Source organism: Bufo gargarizans, chromosome 7 (assembly GCF_014858855.1).
Source record: "Bufo gargarizans isolate SCDJY-AF-19 chromosome 7, ASM1485885v1, whole genome shotgun sequence".
Lineage (NCBI taxonomy): Eukaryota > Metazoa > Chordata > Amphibia > Anura > Bufonidae > Bufo > Bufo gargarizans.
In genome coordinates this window covers 137,660,988-137,684,652 of record NC_058086.1, presented here as the reverse complement: position 1 = coordinate 137,684,652, position 23,665 = coordinate 137,660,988, and the positions used below count along the sequence as shown (strand labels likewise).

At 44.9% G+C, this 23,665-nt stretch overlaps 1 protein-coding gene across 3 annotated transcripts in view; it reads right to left on the bottom strand.

The window, feature by feature from the left end:
* The window catches only part of RNPC3 (RNA binding region (RNP1, RRM) containing 3), a 37,830-nt gene extending 28,230 nt beyond the window's left edge, over positions 1-9,600 (bottom strand). For all 3 annotated transcript variants that reach the window (XR_006390880.1, XM_044301501.1, XM_044301502.1), the window contains exons 1-5: positions 9,414-9,600; positions 8,499-8,546; positions 5,878-5,993; positions 4,502-4,585; positions 3,601-3,712 (exon numbers count right to left, since the gene is read on the bottom strand). Coding sequence is in view for 2 of the 3 variants with exons in the window: in XM_044301501.1 (XP_044157436.1) it covers positions 3,601-3,712; positions 4,502-4,585; positions 5,878-5,993; positions 8,499-8,546; positions 9,414-9,551 (498 nt within the window). In the remaining variant the exon portion in view is untranslated. The remainder of the gene's footprint in view (positions 1-3,600; positions 3,713-4,501; positions 4,586-5,877; positions 5,994-8,498; positions 8,547-9,413) is intronic.
* Positions 9,601-23,665: the final 14,065 nt, after the last annotated feature.

Genomic DNA, 23,665 nt, shown 5'->3' with positions numbered 1-23,665 from the left:
ATAGAGCCTTACAGGGGGGTGATCAATGACGGGGGGGGGTGATCAGGGAGTCTATATGGGGTGATCAGGGGTTAATAAGTGACCCGGGGGGGGGGGGGGGGGGGTATAGTGTAATGGTGTTTGGTGCTACATACAGAGATGCCTGTGTCCTCTAGTGGTCGATCCAAGGATCCAAGCAAAAGGGACCACCAGAGGACCAGGTATATTAGACGCTGTTATCAAAACAGCGTCTAATATACCTTTTTGGGGTAAAAAAAATAAATCGCATCTACAGCCTGCCAGCGAATGATCGCCGCTGGCAGGCTGTAGATCAGCTCGTTTACCTCCGGTTCCTGTGTGCGCGCGTTCACAGGAAATCATGCGTCTCGCAAGAGGACGCGCCGGCGCGTCCAGGAGGAATAACAGGGCGTTCGGCGGTCCTGGGATGGTTAAAGGGGTTGTCCGGGATCAAAATTTTATTTTTTAAATACTTTACTCACTATTACTAGCAGAGTCAAGGTTCCCCCGATGTTTTTAGGTATTTTTTACACTTCTGCATGGCTCCTATGGTCCCCAACAGATTGTTGACATCAATGTTTGTGTGTGCGATGACTTCCTGCTGCACTGCAGGTCCCAGCACAGCCCGGCATCTCCTGGATTTAACTGTCTATCAACTCGTTCCTACACCCGCCCCCCTCATGCATATTCCGCCTCCTGCCGCACATTATCCACTCCTCTATGTATCCGCCCCACTGATTCTCCAGTCTTCTGCACCATTAGCCTGTATTTTACATGGGAGGAGTTTTCTATGCTAAGTAGCATAGTGATCTGCCGCCTTCATTCATTAGAAAGCTCCAAACCTGGTGATGTCACCGGACTGGTGGGGCGTGGCTTAGCGTGATGTCTGCCAGCCTAGTTACCGCCCCTCCGTGTGCTCTGCATAATTACTTAGGCTGACGATGACGTCACCAGGCTCCCTGCAAAGCGGAAGAAGAGGGTTTGCTCGTCTGAAAGAGACCCGGTACGTCACTGAGTATAAGAAAATAGGCACTTCCGGCTAAGAATTTGCTATATCAAAATGGGGCTTCAGAAATGTGTGGAAAAGGTAGGACATGGATGTGTGCAATATGTATGTCACTCTGGTACTATTACACCACTCTCCCCAATCCCGGACAACCCCTTTAAATAAAATGGTGAAAAGTTTAAAAATAAAAAAATAAAAAAAACACAAATATTCAAAGTTTAAATCAATCCCCTTTCCCAATTTTACAAATAAAAAAAAATAATAGGTGTCTGAAAATGTCTGAACTATTAAAAAACATTTCCTGTGTGATGAACGCTGTTACAGAAAAAAAAAAGAAAAAACACTGTTCGCCATTTTTTAACCCCCCCCCAAAAATTGAAGTGATCAAAAAGTCTTACATACCACAAAAATGGTACCAATAAAAACTACCGTTCGATCTGCAAAAAAGCCCAAAAATGGTGATGCAAAGAATTTTTTTAAGTAATAAAACAAAATAAAAACTATATAACGTAAATTTGATTCTGCTGTAATTGTATTGCGCTGCTGAATAAGGATGTCACACCTTGGCGTAATTGTGGTTTTTTTCCATATCCCACAAAGATTTTTTTTCCCTGTTTTTTCCAGTTTTCCAATACGTCTTGTAAATGAAATGCTGGCATTAAAAATGTATCTTGTCCGGCAAAAAAATAAGCCTTCATACAGCTACGTGAACAGAAAAATAAAAACGTTATGGCTATTTGGAATGTGGGAAGAAAATGAAAAATGCAAATAGGCCCGGTCTTTAAAGGGGTTGTCTCACTTCAGCAAATGGCATTTATCATGTAGAGAAAGTTAATACAAGGCACTTAATAATGTATTGTGATTGTCCATATTGTCTCCTTTGCTGGTTTCATTCATTTTTTCATCGCATTATACACTGCTCGCATCCAGGGGTTATGATCATCCTGCAATCCAGCAGTGCACCGTGCTTGCACGCTATAGGAAAATGCGCCTGCCTCTCTGGTGGCTAGGCCCACCAGAGTGCACATGAGCCAGCTCTTTCTCCTATAGTGTGCAAGCACAGCCACCGCTGACCCCTGGAAATAAGCTGCAAATAATGTGAGGGACAAATGAATCCAGACAGCAAAGGCGTCAATATAGATAATAACAATAAATCGGTAAGTGCCTTGTATTAACTTTCTCTACATGATAAATTACATTAGTCAAAGTGAGACAACTCCTTTAAGGGGTTAAAAGGGAACCAGTCATCTGTACTATGCTGTCCTCATAGAGGGCAGCATATTGTAGTGACAGATTAGCTGATTTCCGCAGTCTTTCACTTCTGTGCTGGCAATCAGTACTTTTAGATTACTAACAAGCCGAAACCCACAAAATGTGTTAGTGCTGCGAGAGAGATGAGTCTGATGGGGCTCACTGTCCTCCACCTACAGATGATCACTGACAGATTGCTTTTTTAATAGGAAAGATACCTGCCAGTCATCGCCCCGTAGCAGTTGAGGGCGGGGACAGAGCCTCATTGGACTCATCTACACTATGCTACCAGGTCTTTGTGAATTTTAAAATGCCCAGCATGACGTGCCCACATTAAGGCCTAGTTCACACGACCGTATGGCTTTTTCAGTGTTTTGCGGTCCGTTTTTCACGGATCCGTTTTTTGTTTCCGTTTCTGTTCCGTATGGCGTATACAGTAATTACATAGAAAAAATTGGGCTGGGCATAACATTTTCAATAGATGGTTTAGCAAAAACGGAACGGATACGGAAGACATATGAATGCATTTCCGTATGTGTTCCGTTTTTTTTGCGGACCCATTGACTTGAATGGAGCCACGGAACGTGATTTGCAGGCAATAATAGGACATGTTCTATCTTTCAACGGAACGGAAATACGGAAATGGAATGCATACGGAGTACATTCCGTTTTTTTTGCGGAACCATTGAAATGAATGGTTCCGTATACGGAACACAAAAAAACGGCCCGTACACTCGCAAAAAAAACGATAGTGTGAACTAGGCCTAACCCTTAGGATACCGGAGGTTTTTCATTTTTGCGTTTTCATTTTTCTTCCCCATCTTCCTTAAGACATAAACTTTTTATATTTCCGTTCACATAGCTTTTTTTAAAGGCTTAATTTTTGCGGGACAAGTTGTACTTTCTAATGCCACCATTTATTATGGCATACAATAGAGTGGGAAGTGGTAAAAAAAAAATCCAAATGCGGTGCACTTGGAATTGCAATTCTTCCACCATTTGATGGGTTTATCCTCTGGGTCAGTACGATTACAACGGTAGCCCATACATATAGTTATTTTTTTTTTCTAAATAGTGTAAAAATAAGTTTAAACTTTGAAGAAGAAAAAATATTCTGACCCCCATAACCTTTTTATAGTACTATATCTACTGAGCTATGTGGGGGCTTATTTTTTGCAGGACAACCTGTAGTTTTTATTGATACCATTTTGGAGTGTGTGTGACTTTTTGATCACATTTTATTACATTGTTTTGGGTAAGAAAAGCAAATTGGCCATTTTGACCCTTTTTTCCGTTACGCCATTCGCAGTATTTAAAAAAAATAGCAGAGGAAATAAGAGGTCTACCTGCACATAGAATTTGGGTACACTAGCCAAGGCGTTTGCAATGTTAGCCAATACAGTGCTTGTTGGAGGAGGGTATAAGTACTTGAGGCTGGATCGTATTGGAAAGACAAGTCTGAAAAAGAAATATCAGATTGCAAGTCAGTTAGTGAGAACAAAGGAAAACTACACACATGCATTAAACCACACGTATGGTTACAAAAAAAATAACATCTGCATCTCATGCGGCTTTAGATGTATTTAGAAGTTAAGCAGTCAGGGAGGCTGAGTGTATGCGCATACACATACCAGTATCACAAGGATTCAGAATTAAGCATCCATGCCCGGCTACCGATCCTACAGAGGTTCTTATCTGGCCTGCAGTATCGCATATTGTATCAGTTATTCATTGTACTGCAGGACCCCTCTCCATAACCTTCAAATACACAAACTACTACATAGATCTAGTAGATTGCAGAACCAGGAAAGTCAAAGTAATGGCATTCAGAACAAAACAAAAACAAAAAAAACTTGAAAATGTTCCAATGTCATCATTGAATTCTGGGGAAAGGCTGATCTATGGGGGTGCCAGACGTCGGACCCCCATCTGATGCAGATGACCTATCCTGAGGAGAGGTCATATTTTAATCCCGGGAAACACTAAAATGCATCAGCTTAGTTTCTTTTATATAATTACACCTGGCATATGGCAATATAAAAAAAAAAATATCTTTAGATTTGACCACAAAAGGGAAGTCATTTTACAGAAATCCAGATTACACAGAAGCATTCCTAAAACCTTCTTGACAACTGTATGTACGAGACGCAGAGAATTATCAGATGAAGGTGGATCCAGAACAGTGGCCGGCTGTCTCCAGACCACTGCAAGCACAGCTCGCAACACACACACATTTATATCACAAACCCGTGAGTTGGTGCGATTCCTCTCTCAATGGAGACCTGGTCGGGAGGTTTGGAGTCTTTCTTTTCATCAGCCTTTTCTCCAGAGCTGAGGTGTGCAAAATAAACATAAAAAATAATATTAAATGTACTATTAAATATTCATCCAGCATGAAAACTAATGAATGGAGCAGCTGCTTGGGCATCCGCCGTGCGGCAAGTACATTGTCTATGGGTCTGCTGAGACAGCACAGCGTAGAGTTCAGCTATTTCCGACAGTCCCATACAGAATGAATAGAGTGCATGGTTCATGCTCAGCCAGTCGCTCCATTCAGTTTGGGGTAAAATCCCCCTTTCCAAGCAGCCAAACCCCCACCTATCTAAGAGTTACCCCCTAATTTCCACAAAAGATCCAGACAAAAAACAGCATGCGTTACTTGCAGTTTTTCAACACATTTCACTTCTGCAAGGAAAAGGAATGAAATCTACATAAAAGAAAGGGTCAAAGAACTAATATGCTGCAGTGGCTTGTCAGCTAAATCATTGCTCTGCCATGTGTCATAAGTGGAATTCTTCCTTAAAGAGGCTCTGTCACCTAGACCAAGTCTCCCCCACCAGGCAGGTAGGGTACACTTGATCTGGGTGACAGGGCCTCTTTAAAGGGATCTCAAACAATGAGGACATATTTCTAGGATATGCCCCCATTGTCTGATAGGCACGGACCTCTCTTGCAAACGCAGCAGGAAAAGTGAAGTAGGGAGCACCTCGCATGCTCGGCTGCCCTCTATTCATTTTTATGGGAGCCACCGCACTGGCTCAGCTGTTTTTGTTGGCCCCATGGAGGTAAATGGAAGCAGTGGCCACAAAAGCGTGCTGCGCTCCCATTCATTTCTATGGAGAATTCCGAAAATAGACTAGTGCGCCGTTCGGCTATTTTCGGCAGGCCAATAGGAATACTTGGTGGTGGTCGGACCCGGCACTGCCGGCCACCACTTTGCTGGCTTTGTTTTTGGCTGTGTTTACGAGATAGGTGTGGGTCCCAACTCTGGGACCCACACCTAACAGACAATGGGGGCATATCCTAGCAATGTGCCCCCATTGTCTGAGCTGGAAATACCCTTTTAAGGCTGGCCATACACCTCAGAAGCAATATTTCTAGAGTGTGAAGTTGCAGATGACTGGAAGATGTCAGGGAAATGAAGACTACACATGAATTGCTATGTTCAGCCCTGATGTGCTTTCTCCCATAGGCCACCATATGCTGTAGTCTGAGACTGTTCACGTCAATAATTAAAATATGAGCAAAATGAATGCATGTAACACCACTCAATGCTAGGGGCTCAAGGATGATTAGTCAACAGCCTGGATACCCCTGTTATTTTTTGCAGAAGGGTCACAAACCTTTTCTTCTTCTCAGAACAGGCAGGTTGGTCAGGTAGGTGGACATCATCCTCCTTTGCATATTCAACGACCAGAGTATGGCCGAGCACTTGGAGCTGGTGAAGCACTGAAAGAGCCTGAAAATGAGAAAAATACAAATATTAAACCCCCTAGTACAGGTAATCTTCACCTAAAGCATCCAAGGCTACTTTCACACTGGTGTTTTGGTTTCCGTTTGCGAGATCCGTTTCAGGGCTTTCACAAGCGGTCCAAAATGGATCAGTTTTACCCTAATGTATTCTGAATGGATAAGGATCCGCTCAGAATGCATCAGTTTCTATTCCGCTCTGGAGGCGGACATCAAAACACTGCTTGCAGCGTTTTGGTGTCCGCCTGATGATTAGGCAAACGGATCCGTCCTGACACACATTGTAAGTCAATGGGGATGGATCCGTTTTCACTGACACAATATGGCACAATAGAAAACAGATCCGTCCTCCATTGACTTTCAATGGTGTTCAAGACAGATCTGTTTTGGCTATGTTAAATATAATACAAACGGATCCGTTCGGTTGTATTATCGGTGCAGGTCCGCACCAAACGCGAGTGTGAAAGTAGCTTAATATGAAACAAGAGAAAGACAGTAAACAGGAACCAAGTGTGACCCCAAGATTACTCACCGACAAAAAGTACATAAAATAAGGCACCCAGGTAGAAATGAGGAATTGCTGCAAAACTGATGTCTCGGGTAGCTACCTAAGCGATTACAGGTCTGATTGGACAACAAAAGCGAGAGTAACAGGGCTTCTCTTGCTGTCCTTTAAAAAGGCTCTCAGAGGCGACTTTTGGGTAGCTAACCTCCTGATGAGAGATCGTCGACTGCTGGACATGTCTGTATGACAAAAGACATTTTGCCCAGCTGACAGACTTTGAGAAGGGATGCATCATTGGATTGAGAGAAGCAGGATGGATGTATCGACAAATCAAAAGAGTTAAACAGTTTTTACGCTAAAACTCTGGATCAGGCAATCTTTTGTAAATGTTGCTAGGAGCAGAACCCCCTCTTATACTTTGCTGCCTTCATGGGTTTGCTCATCACAAACAACCCCGGCACACAGCCAATTCTGCAAGTGGCCAGCCAGGATAGGGGCGATTATAGGCTATTCTCATAATACAAAGATCAGGAGGAGCTTACAGAGCAGATCAATTTGGGCGGGGGGTGGTGGTAGGTCTATGATGTTTTTTAGGGTTGAGCGAATAGACTATGGATGAAACATCCGGTCGATTCGCATAAAACTTTGTTCTAATACTGTAAGGAGCAGGAGCTCCGTACAGTATTAGAATGTATTGGCTCTGATGAGCCGAAGTTATTGCTTCTGACTTCGCGCAATAACGTTGTAAATTAAATTGTACCGTAAAAAAACATTTCCCGAACTCGGGTTCGGTTCCAAGTGGTACCTTGGAACTTTGGCTCATCGGAGCTAATAGATTCTGATACTGTAGAGGGCTCCTGCTCCGTACAGTATTAGAACAAAGTTTTATGCAAATAGATTTTGGATGTTTCATCCGAAGTCGATTCGCTCATCCCTAATGTTTTTAATCAAGACGATTGTTAATTTGCTTCATTTTTTATTGCACTGGGACATGTGGAGATTCCACCTCATATACAGTAGCAGCAAGGGGTGAGATTATAAAATAAATCTTCTCCACACTGTAGAGCGTGTCCACACCAAACCCGCACATAACTGGATATGCGTTACCGGTTTAAAGGGATTCTGTCATCAGAAATGAGGCCTATAACCTAAACATATGGCAATGTCCCTGGTAATACACTGAATCCTAAAGTGACTTTATCAAATGCGCCTGTGGCTCTACAATAATAAAAAAGAGGTTTATATCACCTGTCACTCACTTCAAAATGTGTCCAAGGGGACGTCTCATGGTGAAGGGTGCCCGGCTGCAGCCATCTGAAGTGAAATTGCCGCCCTCCCTTTCATTAGATCCGCCTACCTCAGTTCATCGCCGCCTCTCTAACGTCCGCTCGCTTCAGCCAGATCCCTATATCTAGTGCGCACGCGCGGGATCTGGCTGAAGCGAGCGGACGTTAGAGAGGCGGCGATGAACTGAGGTAGGCGGATCTAATGAAAGGGAGGGCGGCGATTTCACTTCAGAAGGCGGCACTGGGCACCTAAACGAGATGGCTGCAGCCGGGCACCCTTCACCATGAGACGTCCCCTTGGACACATTTTGAAGTGAGTGACAGGTGATATAAACCTCTTTTTTATTATTGTAGAGCCACATGACTGCGGTGGAGACGGTGATACCAGTGGGTGACGCAGGAGTAAATACTGAGCAGACTACAGGTCAGCACATGGGACAATTTTCACCAAAATCCAGATAATCCCTTTAAAATCTGCAGTATGTCAATTTTATGGGATTTTCTGCAGAGGATGAAATCAGCGTCAAACCCACATTTCCCTGTTAAGGTCTGCACCATTTGGTGCATACTTGGCTACTGCAGGTTTTGGGAGACCCCCTCCATGGCTGGCTGTACCCTACGTGCTCCCATACTGCCCCCTCTGTGACAAGCCATGGGCCATAGAGAAGGTCACGTAACCCCCCTCTGACCAATCAGCACTTACCTTTGCAGCGGCATATTCATTTGGATAGGTTGCAAATGCCCCATGTTTCTGTAATAAAAACATAAACAGATTACTACTCCCATCATAGCCAGCCAGCCAACATTATCCCCTTCATTTCCCAGGGCTAAAAGAAAAGTCTGGTACCGTGTTTGCCAATAGAAAGCTAGTTTAGTGCTCTCATTAAGAGAAACAAAATAAGAGTATTGCAGGTTTGATACCTTTTAATGGCTAAGAAAAATAGAAGTAATGATGTTACAAAGAGAGCTTTCGAGACATCACCAGTCCCTTCATCAGTCGTACTACAAGAATATAGGAAGAAACGGCCACACTGCTGTTTCTTCCTGTATTCTTGCAGTACGACTGATGAAGGGACTGGTGATGTCTCGAAAGCTCTCTTTGTAACATCATTACTTCTATTTTTCTTAGCCATTAAAACTCAAAAAAGAAAAAAAAAAGTAGCAGCACTTAGGAATCTACAGCATACTGGTCTCTATGGTGGTGGTGCCCGCAGTGTTGGATACCAGTCTGGAGCATCATCCAGAATAAATATCTAAACCTGCAGCACTCGCTGCTCTCCAATCCATGCTGGTTTATTCACCGTAAATTGCGACGTTTCGACCACTCGGTCTTTCTCTTGAGACGGCATCAAACCTGCAATACTCTCATTTTGTTTCTCTTAGAACTAGTGTCCTAGGGCTGAGATGGCTCACCTCTAGCACCTCAGCTGTGGTAAAACTACGACTCCCAAGAGTCTCTGAACGCCATAGAAATGAATGGAGCATGCTGGGAGTCGTAGTTTCACCACCGCTGGCGTGCCGGAGGTGAGCCATCACTGGCCTAGGCTCTAACCCCCTCCTCCCCTGAAGCACTCAGGGCCCATTCAGCCACCGCACTCCTCAGGCTGGTGTCTCTCACCAAACTCCCGCGGGTTCTCCCGTAACACAACCGGACGCTCTCCGCCCCGCTCTTCTCCAGCAGCTCTCTCCGCTCCTCCGGGCTCAGTTCAGCAGGCAGGTGCCGCACCAGCAGGGTCTTCCTACCCATAGAATCCATTCTTCCATTACTCTAGCCTGACTTCCGCCAAGGATAGGAGACTCTCGCGAGACTTGGTGCATAAAACCGCCATTCTCGCTGCCAGCCAGCGCCGTGATGACGTAACGCTGAACGTAAGCACAGCACCGCCACCTACTGGCCGGAATGCAGGATGCAAGGAAAAGCAATTTACTATACAAAGTGCTGTACGCCGACCAGGTTCATAGCTCGGTGTGCACACACGTATTCTATATTCAGCCAAAGTTAGATGAAAACAAATCGCATTGTATACTAGAAGTTTACATACAGTTTTAGGTCCTCAAATTAAACAGTATATGCATCCACACCTCCCCCAGCCTGACGGTACAGGCCTTTGTCATATCACAGATCTGATGCTACCATTTTTATCAGTTTTCTATTCCTAGGTAAATGGAAAACAGATTAGAAAAAAATACTAATAAAAATGATTATATGTTCATAGCGACCATAACCGGCACAATGACCGCCATGTTGATCTTTTTTTCAGTAACTAGGGAGGCAGTAGATGCCTATGGCTATGTCTCAGGCTGTATAGCAGCTATGGTTATGAGCTGCCATGTTTTAAAGGGGTTCTCCGGGCTCTCCTATATTGATGACCTATCCTCAGCATAGGTCATTAATATCAAAATGGTGGGGGTCCGACACCCAGCACCCCCTCCGATCAGCTGTATGCCATGTACGGGCTCGGGTCACACATGTTCGTGTGCATGAGCCATTAGAATGGGGGTTAGGGGTGAGATCTGCAGGTATTAGGCTCCATTCACACGTCCGCATTTTTTTTTCGCAAAAATGCGGAAAAGATGCAGAATATATGCGGACCCATTCATTTCAATGGGTCCGCAAAAGATGCGGACAGCATTCAGTATGCTGTCCGCATCCGCAATTCCGTACCGTTCCGCAATGCAGAGCCATCAAATAGGTACCGCATGTCCTACATTTGTCCGCAAATTGCGGACCGTCGCCCCATTGAAGTGAATGGGTCCGCAAAAAAACGGATGACATGCGGAAAGATGTCAAATGTCATCCGCATGTCATCCGCAATTGTCGATCCTGAATTGCGGATCTGCAGGAAATAGAAAAAGAATCCTGCCCCATGTGACCTTGATCTCCAGGGAGACAGGTGGCAGGAAGAGAGGATTCATCTTCAGAGCCGACCAGCACATATATCTGCCGACAATATGTGCAATTTTGAAGTTGAAAAACTGATAGTCCTGATACAAGAGAGGCCAGCCCTGTGGGACTCCAGGAGTGAAATATACCACGAACGGACCATCAAGGATCGTTCATGGAATGAAGTGTGTGTAGAGTTGCTGTCCACTGCATGGACCTCCGCATCAAAAGAAAAGCAAATTAAAATGCGTGAGTAAATACTTCACTTTAAAGTTATGCGTCTTTAATATTGTTTAATACACAAATTCATGTTGCATGGTGTGTGTATACGCAGCCTGCCATGCGCACATTCATGTTGCATGGTGTGTGTATACGCAGCCTGCCATGCGCACATTCATGTTGCACGGTGTGTGTATACGCAGCCTGCCAGTACGCACATTCATGTTGCATGGTGTGTGTATACGCAGCCTGCCATGCGCACATTCATGTTGCACGTTGTGTGTATACGCAGCCTGCCATGCGCACATTCATGTTGCATGGTGTGTGTATACGCAGCCTGCCATGCGCACATTCATGTTGCACGGTGTGTGTATACGCAGCCTGCCAGTACGCACATTCATGTTGCATGGTGTGTGTATACGCAGCCTGCCAGTACGCACATTCATGTTGCATGGTGTGTGTATACGCAGCCTGCCATGCGCACATTCATGTTGCACGGTGTGTGTATACGCAGCCTGCCAGTACGCACATTCATGTTGCACGGTGTGTGTATACGCAGCCTGCCAGTACGCACATTCATGTTGCACGGTGTGTGTATACGCAGCCTGCCAGTACGCACATTCATGTTGCACGGTGTGTGTATACGCAGCCTGCCATGCGCACATTCATGTTGCATGGTGTGTGTATACGCAGCCTGCCATGCGCACATTCATGTTGCACGGTGTGTGTATACGCAGCCTGCCATGCGCACATTCATGTTGCACGGTGTGTGTATACGCAGCCTGCCAGTACGCACATTCATGTTGCACGGTGTGTGTATACGCAGCCTGCCAGTACGCACATTCATGTTGCATGGTGTGTGTATACGCAGCCTGCCATGCGCACATTCATGTTGCACGGTGTGTGTATACGCAGCCTGCCAGTACGCACATTCATGTTGCACGGTGTGTGTATACGCAGCCTGCCATGCGCACATTCATGTTGCACGGTGTGTGTATACGCAGCCTGCCAGTACGCACATTCATGTTGCACGGTGTGTGTATACGCAGCCTGCCAGTACGCACATTCATGTTGCATGGTGTGTGTATACGCAGCCTGCCATGCACACATTCATGTTGCACGGTGTGTGTATACGCAGCCTGCCAGTACGCACATTCATGTTGCACGGTGTGTGTATACGCAGCCTGCCATGCGCACATTCATGTTGCATGGTGTGTGTATACGCAGCCTGCCATGCACACATTCATGTTGCACGGTGTGTGTATACGCAGCCTGCCATGCGCACATTCATGTTGCACGGTGTGTGTATACGCAGCCTGCCATGCACTAGCGTCCAGGAGTGCATAGCGACATTGCTTGCTATGATGCCATGTGCTCCTGTACTTCAGAGCACGGTAGGCTGGGTATACATGTACCGTGCTCCATAGATGTGTGTGTAACAACTTGTTACATGAGTGCGCCATATGTCCAAGAAAAACACAGATTGTGTGTACATGTAGGAATAAATATATATATTTTTTATTACAGTTGACCAAATAAAGAAAAGGTGGTACACATGCCGGGATCAGTTCCGGAGAGAACTCAATAGTTCCCAAAAGAGCGGGGTGATGGAGCCAAACGCAAGAAGCCATACAGGGAGTGCAAAATTATTAGGCAAGTTGTATTTTTGAGGATTAATTTTATTATTGAACAACAACCATGTTCTCAATGAACCCAAAAAACTCATTAATATCAAAGCTGAATATTTTTGGAAGTAGTTTTTAGTTTGTTTTTAGTTTTAGCTATTTTAGGGGGATATCTGCGTGTGCAGGTGACTATTACTGTGCATAATTATTAGGCAACTTAACAAAAAACAAATATATACCCATTTCAATTATTTTTTTTTTACCAGTGAAACCAATATAACATCTCAACATTCACAAATATACATTTCTGACATTCAAAAACAAATCAGTGACCAATATAGCCACCTTTCTTTGCAAGGACACTCAAAAGCCTGCCATCCATGGATTCTGTCAGTGTTTTGATCTGTTCACCATCAAAATTGCGTGCAGCAGCAACCACAGCCTCCCAGACACTGTTCAGAGAGGTGTACTGTTTTCCCTCCTTGTAAATCTCACATTTGATGATGGACCACAGGTTCTCAATGGGGTTCAGATCAGGTGAACAAGGAGGCCATGTCATTAGATTTTCTTCTTTTATACCCTTTCTTGCCAGCCACGCTGTGGAGTACTTGGACGCGTGTGATGGAGCATTGTCCTGCATGAAAATCATGTTTTTCTTGAAGGATGCAGACTTCTTCCTGTACCACTGCTTGAAGAAGGTGTCTTCCAGAAACTGGCAGTAGGACTGGGAGTTGAGCTTGACTCCATCCTCAACCTGAAAAGGCCCCACAAGCTCATCTTTGATGATACCAGCCCAAACCAGTACTCCACCTCCACCTTGCTGGCGTCTGAGTCGGACTGGAGCTCTCTGCCCTTTACCAATCCAGCCATCTGGCCCATCAAGACTCACTCTCATTTCATCAGTCCATAAAACCTTAGAAAAATCAGTCTTGAGATATTTCTTGGCCCAGTCTTGACGTTTCAGCTTGTGTGTCTTGTTCAGTGGTGGTCGTCTTTCAGCCTTTCTTACCTTGGCCATGTCTCTGAGTATTGCACACCTTGTGCTTTTGGGCACTCCAGTGATGTTGCAGCTCTGAAATATGGCCAAACTGGTGGCAAGTGGCATCTTGGCAGCTGCACGCTTGACTTTTCTCAGTTCATGGGCAGTTATTTTGCGCCTTGGTTTTTCCACACTCTTTTTGCGACCCTGTTGACTATTTTGAATGAAACGCTTGATTGTTCGATGATCACGCTTCAGAAGCTTTGCAATTTTAAGAGTGCTGCATCCCTCTGCAAGATATCTCACTATTTTTGACTTTTCTGAGCCTGTCAAGTCCTTCTTTTGACCCATTTTGCCAAAGGAAAGGAAGTTGCCTAATAATTATGCACACCTGATATAGGGTGTTGATGTCATTAGACCACACCCCTTCTCATTACAGAGATGCACATCACCTAATATGCCTAATTGGTAGTAGGCTTTCGAGCCTATACAGCTTGGAGTAAGACAACATGCATAAAGAGGATGATGTGGTCAAAATACTCATTTGCCTAATAATTCTGCACGTAGTGTATATGTTTACAAGGCAGCTCCAATTTCCCAAGCAAATAATGGAGTTAAGACCGTAAGTAGTTTTTAAGTTATATATTTTTTGGGTGCACCTTTCACCAGTTTGTACTCATTAAAATGTGGTGCGTTAGGCTACTTTCACACTTGCGTTCATAGGTCCGTTCGTGAGCTCCGTTTGGAGGAGCTCACGAGCGGACCCGAACGCCTCCGTCCAGCCCTGATGCAGTCTGAATGGAGCGGATCCGCTCAGACTGCATCAGTCTGGCGGCGTTCAGCCTCCGCTCCGCTCGCCTCCGCACGGACAGGCGGACAGCTGAACGCTGCTTGCAGCGTTCGGGTGTCCGCCTGGCCGTGCGGAGGCGAGCGGATCGGTTCAGACTTACAATGTAAGTCAATGGGAACGGATCCGCTTGAAGATGTCACCATATGGCTCAATCTTCAAGCGGATCCGTCCCCCATTGACTTTACATTGAAAGTCTGAACGGATCCGCTCAGGCTACTTTCACACTTAGAAATTTTTCTAAGTTATTAATGCAGACGGATCCGTACTGAACGGAGCCTCCGTCTGCATTAATATGATCGGATCCGTTCAGAACGGATCCGATCGAACGCTAGTGTGAAAGTAGCCTTACACAGTAGCACATGTCCCCTACATGTCATGTAGTAAGGAATCTTAATGATAATCCTCTGTTGCGGTGCAGTAGTCCCCATTATATTTATGTGCCCTGTATGTAAATACCTAGCATGGGAACAGGGAGGAGGAGACATCTGCTTTTCTCACAGGGTGATTCTTCTATTTGGCATTTAGGGTACATGTGCTACAGTGTAAGGTACCACATTTAAAGATTTTTTACTGTAGAACGGTACGATATGTATATTTTTTGTAATCTGTAATGTATATTTTTTTTATTTTTTATTATAGAACGGTAGACAACTTAAGTGAAAATTCAGGTTCGCAGACCCCATCGGTAGAAGTGGCTGAGAGGCCACAGACTTCAACAATGGTGGAGGACCAACCAACTGGTGATGGAACAACCAGAAGACACAGAAGAAGCCTCATGTTCTCAGCTTCTGAGCACAGCAGAGCAAACGTCCGAAAATGTTGAAGTTCCTGAAATCCCTCCGAGCAACGAAGCTGCAGAGGAACCTGTTTGCCGTTCTTCTGGCAGACGAGCTAGAAGAGTCAATACCGATTCCGGTGTAGATCTCCGCCAACGAGTAGATATGATGGTGATGGAGTATCTAAACCGTAATCGGTCTGACGGGAAGGAAGAAATTACATTAAAAGGGCTGGCTCCTTGCTTCCGCCGTGTGCCCGAAGAACGGTAAACACGTTGCGTTTCAGCCATTGCAATGCTAATGGACCTTTTTTCAGGCCCCCAGGAGCCACATCATCTGATGGACTATATGATGAACGCCCGAAATGCCATGCTTCAGGTCAATCCTCATTCAAGTCACCGAACTGATCCCCCTATGGTCCATCCTCCAGGCCCTTTCATGAGGGATTTATATGACCTTTAAATTTTTTGGGGGGTTTGTTTTGTTTTGTTATAAAAAAAAAGTTTACCTTCTATGTAAATGTTGACCTCTATGTTATTTTTCACTATAAAGTTTTATTTTAATTCATTTTAGTTTGAATTTATTATTGATGACCTATTATAAATTTCGGTCATTTGTATTAAAAATGGGCTCATGCAAACCAAAGTTGATGCTTCTGTTCCATGCATTTGGTACCGCATTTTGTGGTCCCAAATACACAGAGAACTGAAGTTCTGCAGTTGGGACTGATCCAGACCCATTCTACTTGAATGAGTCTGTGATTCATCCGTTCTGCATCACTGAGATTGAACTCAATACTATTTGGATCCATATTTTCATCCATGCTCAACCTGCGCGAGCAGCAGAGGTTTTTAATGCTCAAATATTCTCCATTGCTCTTTGCTTGTTAGTGCATGGAAAAGACTATTTTAAAAATGTAACAGTTTATGCAGATGCTTCTGGCAAGCAGTGTTTTTGATGATGCCACTAGCTCAAATGGGCTGGCACTCGCACAGCCCTAGCCTTTTAACAGACCAGGTCAGCGCAGAAGTCCGCATATTAGTGCTATTGACATCACCAAACACAGTGCTTGGTCGAAGCATCTGCCCATCAGTGGCAATGTATTGGCCAAATAAGGAACCCATTGCCATGCCTGATAAAGTGATGTGCAAATTAGAGCATTGGAGTATGAAATGCTCCAATTCTCACATCGCAGTGTCAACATGGATGAAATCATGATGTAATATACTTACCTTTTCTGCATAGAAGGATTTTATCTGTGGATTGCGGCCCTGATTACGTCTGTTGTTGTCCTTGGTCAAAGCTGAACGCATACATATACCATTTTATTAATAAAAATGGAACATGTTTGTGTTCAGCTGTGAGGACATGAACAAATCTATAAGTTGGTTCAAAAAATGTGATAGACGTAATTAGAAATGAGGTATTAGGAGGTATTTACACCATTTTTTCTAAAAAATTTGAGATATGGCACAATACCTCAGCCCGCAAGCCCACGTCAAGGGTCCTCATTATCTTGCGAGTCCCTAATCTAAACTAGCAGATTGACCACAAACGCGTGTTGGGGTAGCGCCACCCTGGGTTTCTTTGCACACGGTTATTTCAGGTAAGCTCTGGTCTCCCATTGCCCCCCGCTGATTGTGTGGTCAATTGTTGTCCACCGGCACTTTGCCCTGTATGATACACTTTCCATCCTTACATGTTTGTATCTACTTCTAGTGGGGGTGCATGAGCTGACCGTGCTTTACCTGATATTGTATGTTTCTAATTCTCCATTTGCATGGGCTGGGCACTGTACCCAAGATCGCTTATTCCCATGTCAGATATTATGTATATTACATCTCTCTATTTGTTTCAACCGTGTGCCCCTTCTTCCCAGGGTGGTGCTGTTTTTTCTCCGCTCCCATCACCTTGTTTCACGGCATCTTATGTACTAATTTACCCTTCTCCTTTTTCTGTTATTTTTTAACTTATTGTAATAAAATTTATATATTTTTGGTAATATGAGCTCTCTTTTCTTTTGTTTCTGCTACTTCACTCGGGAGCTTTTACCGAGTTATACTTTAGGTGTATCCCCTGTGGCTATTCAGGGTGGGCACTGTCCCTTACCCGCCTTGGGGATACCCTGGGTCATTTTTGTTTGTCTGCCTAATCTAAACTAATAACAGGGGATCTAACTAAACTAAGGAATTTCAAATTTCCAAAAATTTAAACCAGATTCCAGCTGAAATCAGCGTCTTTCACGGATGGCATCCAACTGCCACGACAATGCCCCCTCAGGGCTGCAGAAGTAGTCGGCATAGAGTTCCCGAACAGCGAGTCCAGCTGTTCCAGGGCGTCCAGGCCGGCTCAGGTCTAAACTGACTGAAGATGTCATATTTAGGCCCAATTCTGCATCTGTTGAGGCATCGTGGATCCTGGTGAAGTTGTGTAGCAGTACACAAGCCTGTATCACCAGGGTGGCATTGTCCGGATTCATCTGTATGGATGACATGAATACTCTCCACTTTGTGGACAGTATTCCGAAAGCGCACTCCACATACCGACGGGCGCGAGTCAATCGATAGTTGAAGATGCGCTTCCTGTCATCCAAATCGCGTCTAGGGAAGGGCCGCATCAGGTGTGGTGCCAATGCAAATCCTTTGTCTGCCACGATCACAAATGGAGCCGGCGGAGCTGCAGATCCAGGAAGTCTACTGGGCTCTGGCAGGGCAAGCTGGTTTGTCTGAAGCCGTTCACACATTCTGGAAGCACTAAAGATGCGGCTGTCTGAAGTGCTCCCATAGGCCCCGATATCCACAATTACAAACCTGTAGTTACTGTCAACAAGGGCCATCAGAACTACAGAAAAATACTGCTTGTAATTGAAGTACCGGGACCCTGAGTGAGGCGGCTTCTTCACACGGATATGCTTACCGTCCAGTGCCCCAATGCAGTTAGGAAACTGCGCAGATTGGTAAAATCCCTCGGCGATACGTAGCCAATCTTCCGCCTTGGGGGTGGGCATCACCGCTTCTCTGAGACGCTGCCATATAACTGTACAGGTATGACAGACGATCCCAGAGATTGTAGAGATTCCAAGCAGAAACTCAAAATGCAACGAGGCGAAAGAATTTCCAGTAGCAAGGAATCTGAAAAATACAGAAAAGGAAAGAAACCTAAGTGCAAACTTTCATTAGAATATATTTATATTGAATATATAGCAGTGGTAGCGAACCTATTGCATGGGTGCCAGAGGCGGCACTAGGAGCCCTCTATGTGGGCACCCAACACCCTGGAAAAAGTATGAGTGTACTTTCCTGCCATTCATCAGCGCAGGACGCACCATGAACAGCACAGGCAGCGCACTGAATGTAGACAGGCTATTATAGCTACTACATGAGAAAGTACATGAAAGATTTACTATATTGGACTGTAAGATTCAGGTTAACTTGCCACGTTGGCACTTTACGATAAATAAGCGGGTTTTGGGGTTGCGGTTTTGGGCACTCAATCTCTAAAAGGGTCGCCATCACTGATATATAGTATCTAAAAATGACACATTCACTTACCTCAGGGTGACAAGCAACCGTTGTTCAGCAGATATGCAGCGCCTCATGCTGGTGTCCAGGAAATTAAGGTCAGGATGTAGAGAGACCAGCAGATGATCGAATGCTTCCATGGACATCCGGCAATAGCTTTTGAACTTTATAGGGTCGCATCGCAGATCGTTGTATAACTTGTGAAATTGTCCTTTCTGAAGGCGCTGAGCAACAATGGAATGGACCCACTGCCGTCTCCTCTTCCTCCCCGGTTCTTCATCCAGCATAGATGACTGCCGTCTGAATCGCCGAGAGAGAATCCAGTTAAATAGTACGGTATCCATGTCTTCTGCCATGATGATCGCTGAGAAATCGGTAGAAAACGATGCCAGCCAAGCAGAGGTTTCTTACACAGCTCTGAACGACACCAAAAGCACAATAAAAGGGCGACTGTACTAGCACCATGTGCTCAGTTTTATATCCCTTTTTTTTTTTTCTATGGTACCCTAGCAACATCTTTTTCGCCTTCTGTTTCTGATTTTTGCGGAAACACAGAAAAGATGCGGATGCACTTTTGAAAAAAAAACGGAACACGGATCCGCAAAAAAATGGAACACTGATCCGCAAAAAAAGGAACGTAAATCTGGAAAGAAAATATACTGACGTGTGAATGTGGCCTTAGCTGTACGTCTCACTTCTTAGATTCTTAGCTTTAAAACGAGACCCAGCCTGTATCTCTGGCTGCTATCTCTGCAGGTAAAAGAAGCGCCCACCTCAGCTGGGGCAGGAGAAGGGCTGCGAGTGGGGGGCATGCTGACAGGGTGCAAAGAGAAGAGTGTAACTGCACACGGGTAAGGCCGGGTCCACGCTGCCATTTTTATTTCTGTTCAGCTCCTTTATTATAAGAATATACAGTGGATATAAAAAGTCTACACACCCCTGTAAAATGTCAGGTTTCTGTGAAGTAAAAAAATGAGACAAAGATAAATCATTTCAGAACTTTTTCCACCTTTAATGTGACCTATAAACTGTACCACTCAATTGAAAAACAAACTGAAATCTTTTAGGTGGAGGGAAGAAAAAATATAAAAATAAAATACTGTGGTTGCATAAGTGTGCACACCCTCTTATAACTGGGGATGTAGCCGTGTTCAGAATTAAGCAATCACATTTAAAATCATAAAATTAGTGAGAACATACGTGCTTGCCCACCTGATCACCCCTCTGCGACCATTTTCTTGACACCACAGGTCGGATAATGTCAGATTAGTTGCTCCAAACGCGCAAACATCAGTAAGGTTTCCATTGTACGCTGTCCCTCCTGTCCATAGCATAAAGCATGCAGACATCTTCTCCAGCGATACCCGTTACAGGCTGCAGTAATAGTGGAATATCTGATACCCCTCTGACAGATGGAAAAGGTTTCCGTCAGTCAGAACAGACAAACCAGGGCTCCTGCATAGGGCTGCACAGTTCACAGGCAGCACCAAAATACATGTAGGGGATGTATTCTTCCTGGGATTTGATTCTCTGGAAAGGTCTATTCACACGACAGTGCTGTTTTTTTTTTTTTAGCGGTCCGCAAATTGCGGATCCGCGAAACACGGATGCCACCCGTGTGCATTTTGCGGAACAGAACAGGAGGCCTATTATAGAAATTGTGACTGTATCATCCGTGTCACTGTCTAGTCTTCCCTTCTTCCCATGAAATAGCACAGCCAAATAATCCACGGAGCAATAATTCGCTATTATCGCTGGTATCGCTGAATAATTCCACAAATGAGCCCAAGCTTAAAGAGGACCTTTCACACCTATACAAACTAAAAACTAACTCTATCTGTGGGCAGAGCGGCGCCCAGGGGTGCCCCTGCACTTACTAGTATGCCTGGGCGCCGCTCCGTTCGCCCGGTATAGGCTCCGGTGTCTCAGCTCCGTCTGTTGTACTGGACTGATTTTTTGTAGGAGGCGTGTCCCTTGCTGCAGCGCTGGCCAATCGCAGCGCACAGCCCATAGCCTCATGACTCATAATTTTTGCGCTGCCACGGAACGGAGAAACAGATATGGACTGCACATGGAGTGCTGTCCGCATCTTTTGCAGCCCCATTGAAGTGAAGGCCGACCAAAACCACGGTCGTGTGAATGAACCCTAAAGCCTTAGGCCTCTTTCACACGAACATGTGCTGCCCGTGCTGCGGACCGCAAATTGCAGTCCGCAATGCACGGGCACTAACGGTGGGCCAGCCGCATGCAGATCGCGACCCCATTCACTTGAATGGGGTCCGCGATCCGTCCGTTCCACAAAAAGATAAAGCAAGTTTTATCTTTTTGCGGTGCGGAGGCATGAAAAGGGAACCCACGGAGGCACTCCGTAGGGTTCCGTGCTTTCATTCCGCACCGTTTCGCATCTCCGGATTTGCGGACCCATTCAAGTCAAGGGGTCCACATCTGTGATGCAAAATGCACACAGAAAGGTGCCCGTGTATTGCGGATCCACATATGCGGTCCGCAATATGGCAAAGGGACGCCTACGTTCGTGTGCAGGATGCACACGTCCGTGGAACACGGTCCGTGTGATACCGGAAACGTTTGGTTGAAGTTATTGCTGCCAAAGGAGGTTCAACCAGTTATTAAATCCAAGGGTTCACATACTTTTTCCACCTGCACTGTGAATGTTTACATGGTGTGTTCAAAAAAACATGGTAACATTTAATTCTTTGTGTGTAATTAGTTTAAGGCCTCTTTCACACTTGCGTTGTCCGGATCCGGCATGTACTCTATTTGCCGGAATTACACGCCGGATCCGGAAAAACGCAAGTGAACTGAAAGCATTTGAAGACGGATCAGTCTTCAAAATGCGTTCAGTGTTACTATGGCAGCCAGGACGCTATTAAAGTCCTGGTTGCCATAGTAGTAGTAGGGAGCGTGGGAGCAGTATACTTACCGTCCGTGCGGCTCCCGGGGCGCTCCCAGAATGACGTCAGAGCGCCCCATGTGCATGGATGACGTGCCAAGCAATCACATCATCCATGCTCGTGGGGCGCCCTGACGTCACTCTGAAGCGCCCCGGGAGCCGCACGGACGGTAAGTATACTGCTCCCCCGCTCCCCACTACACTTTACCATGGCTGCCAGGACTTTAGCGTCCTGGCAGCCATGGTAACCATTCAGAAAAAGCTAAACATCGGATCCGGCAATGCGCCGAAATGACGTTTAGCTTAAGGCCGGATCCGGATCAATGCCTTTCAATGGGCATTAATTCCGGATCCGGCCTTGCGGCAAGTGTTCCGGATTTTTGGCCGGAGCAAAAAGCGCAGCATGCTGCGGTATTTTCTCCGGCCAAAAAACGTTCCGGTCCGGAACTGAAGACATCCTGATGCATCCTGAACGGATTTCTCTCCATTCAGGGGATCCTGATCAGGATTCTTCCGGCATAGAGCCCCGACGACGGAACTCTATGCCGGAAGAAAAGAACGCAAGTGTGAAAGAGCCCTTAGCAGACTGTGATTGTCTATTGTTGTGACTTAGATGACGATCAGATCACATTTTATGACCAATTTGTGCAGAAATCCATATAATTCCAAAGGGTTCACATACTTTTTCTTGCAACTGTATATATATATATTTATTTATTTATTTTTTCTCTCTTTTACAATATTCAGGTTGAATCTAAATAGATTCCAATCAATTTGCTGTGAAGGATAACTGCCCCTCTAGTGCTAAAATATATACAGTATATAGCATTAGACTAAGCGCTCGTTCACACGAAGGATTTTTGCGTTCCGTATACGGAACTATTCATTTCAATGGTTCCGCAAAAAAAACGGAATGTACTCTGTATGCATTTCGTTTACATATTTCTGTTTTTCCGCTCCGTTCAAAGATAGAACATGTCCTTTTATTGCCCGCAAATCACGTTCCGTGACTCTATTCAAGTCAATGGGTCCGCAAAAAAAACTGAACAAATACAGAATGTACTCCATATGTCTTCCGTATCCGTTCCATTTTTGTGGAACCATCTATTGAAAATTTTATGCCCAGCCCAATTTTTTCTATATAATTACTGTATACTGTACTTTATTGTGCGGTTAAAAATTATACATCCAGTGCAACCAGTCTCAGTCTACGCGCTTCGGGATATCAGGTATGTAAGCCCTTACTCATGATGTCATGAGTGATGTCATGAGTAAGGGCTTACATACCTGATTGCCCGAAACGCGTAGACTGAGACTGGTTGCACTGGATGTATAATTTTTAACCGCACCAATAAAGAACCGTTGAATATTTGCAGTATTGAGCTAGATGTTCGTTTTCTGTTTTGGATCTCAAGTTCCCCGCACCAAGTCCGGTTTATCTTCCGTGTTCATAGCAGAGAAGGAGCAGGTGAGAGCCGTGCTATTGATGTGTTTCTACTGTACACTGTATATGTCATACGGAAAAACTGAATCAAACAGGAAACACTACTGAAGCAAAAAACGGAAAAACGGATCAGTTAAAAATGTCCTACAAAACACTGAAAAAGCCATACTGTCGTGTGAACAAGCCCTAAAAGGGCTTCTGTCACCCCACTAAACTCATTATTTTATTTTTTGGGGTACTTATAATCCCTATCCTGCGATATAGCTATACATTATGTTATCAATCATTTTTGTTCTGTAGATATGTCAAAAAACGTACTTTTATAATCATTTTTGTTCTGTAGATATGTCAAAAAACATACTTTTATAATATGCTAAATACCTGTCTACCAGCAAGTAGGGCATCTACTTGCTGGTAGCAGCCGCAAAAAAACGCCCCCTCCTCCTGTTGATTGACAGGGCCAGCCGCGATCTCCTCCACCGGCTCGCCCTATCAGCATTTCAAAAATCGTGCGCCTGTGTGCTCGCCTCCTCAGCACTCCCTCAGTGCGCCTTCTCTTTCGGTAACGTCATCGGCGCAGGCGCACTGAGGGAGTGCTGATTTTTTAAATGCTGACAGGTAATTAGCATATTATAAAAGTAAGTTTTTTGACATATCTACA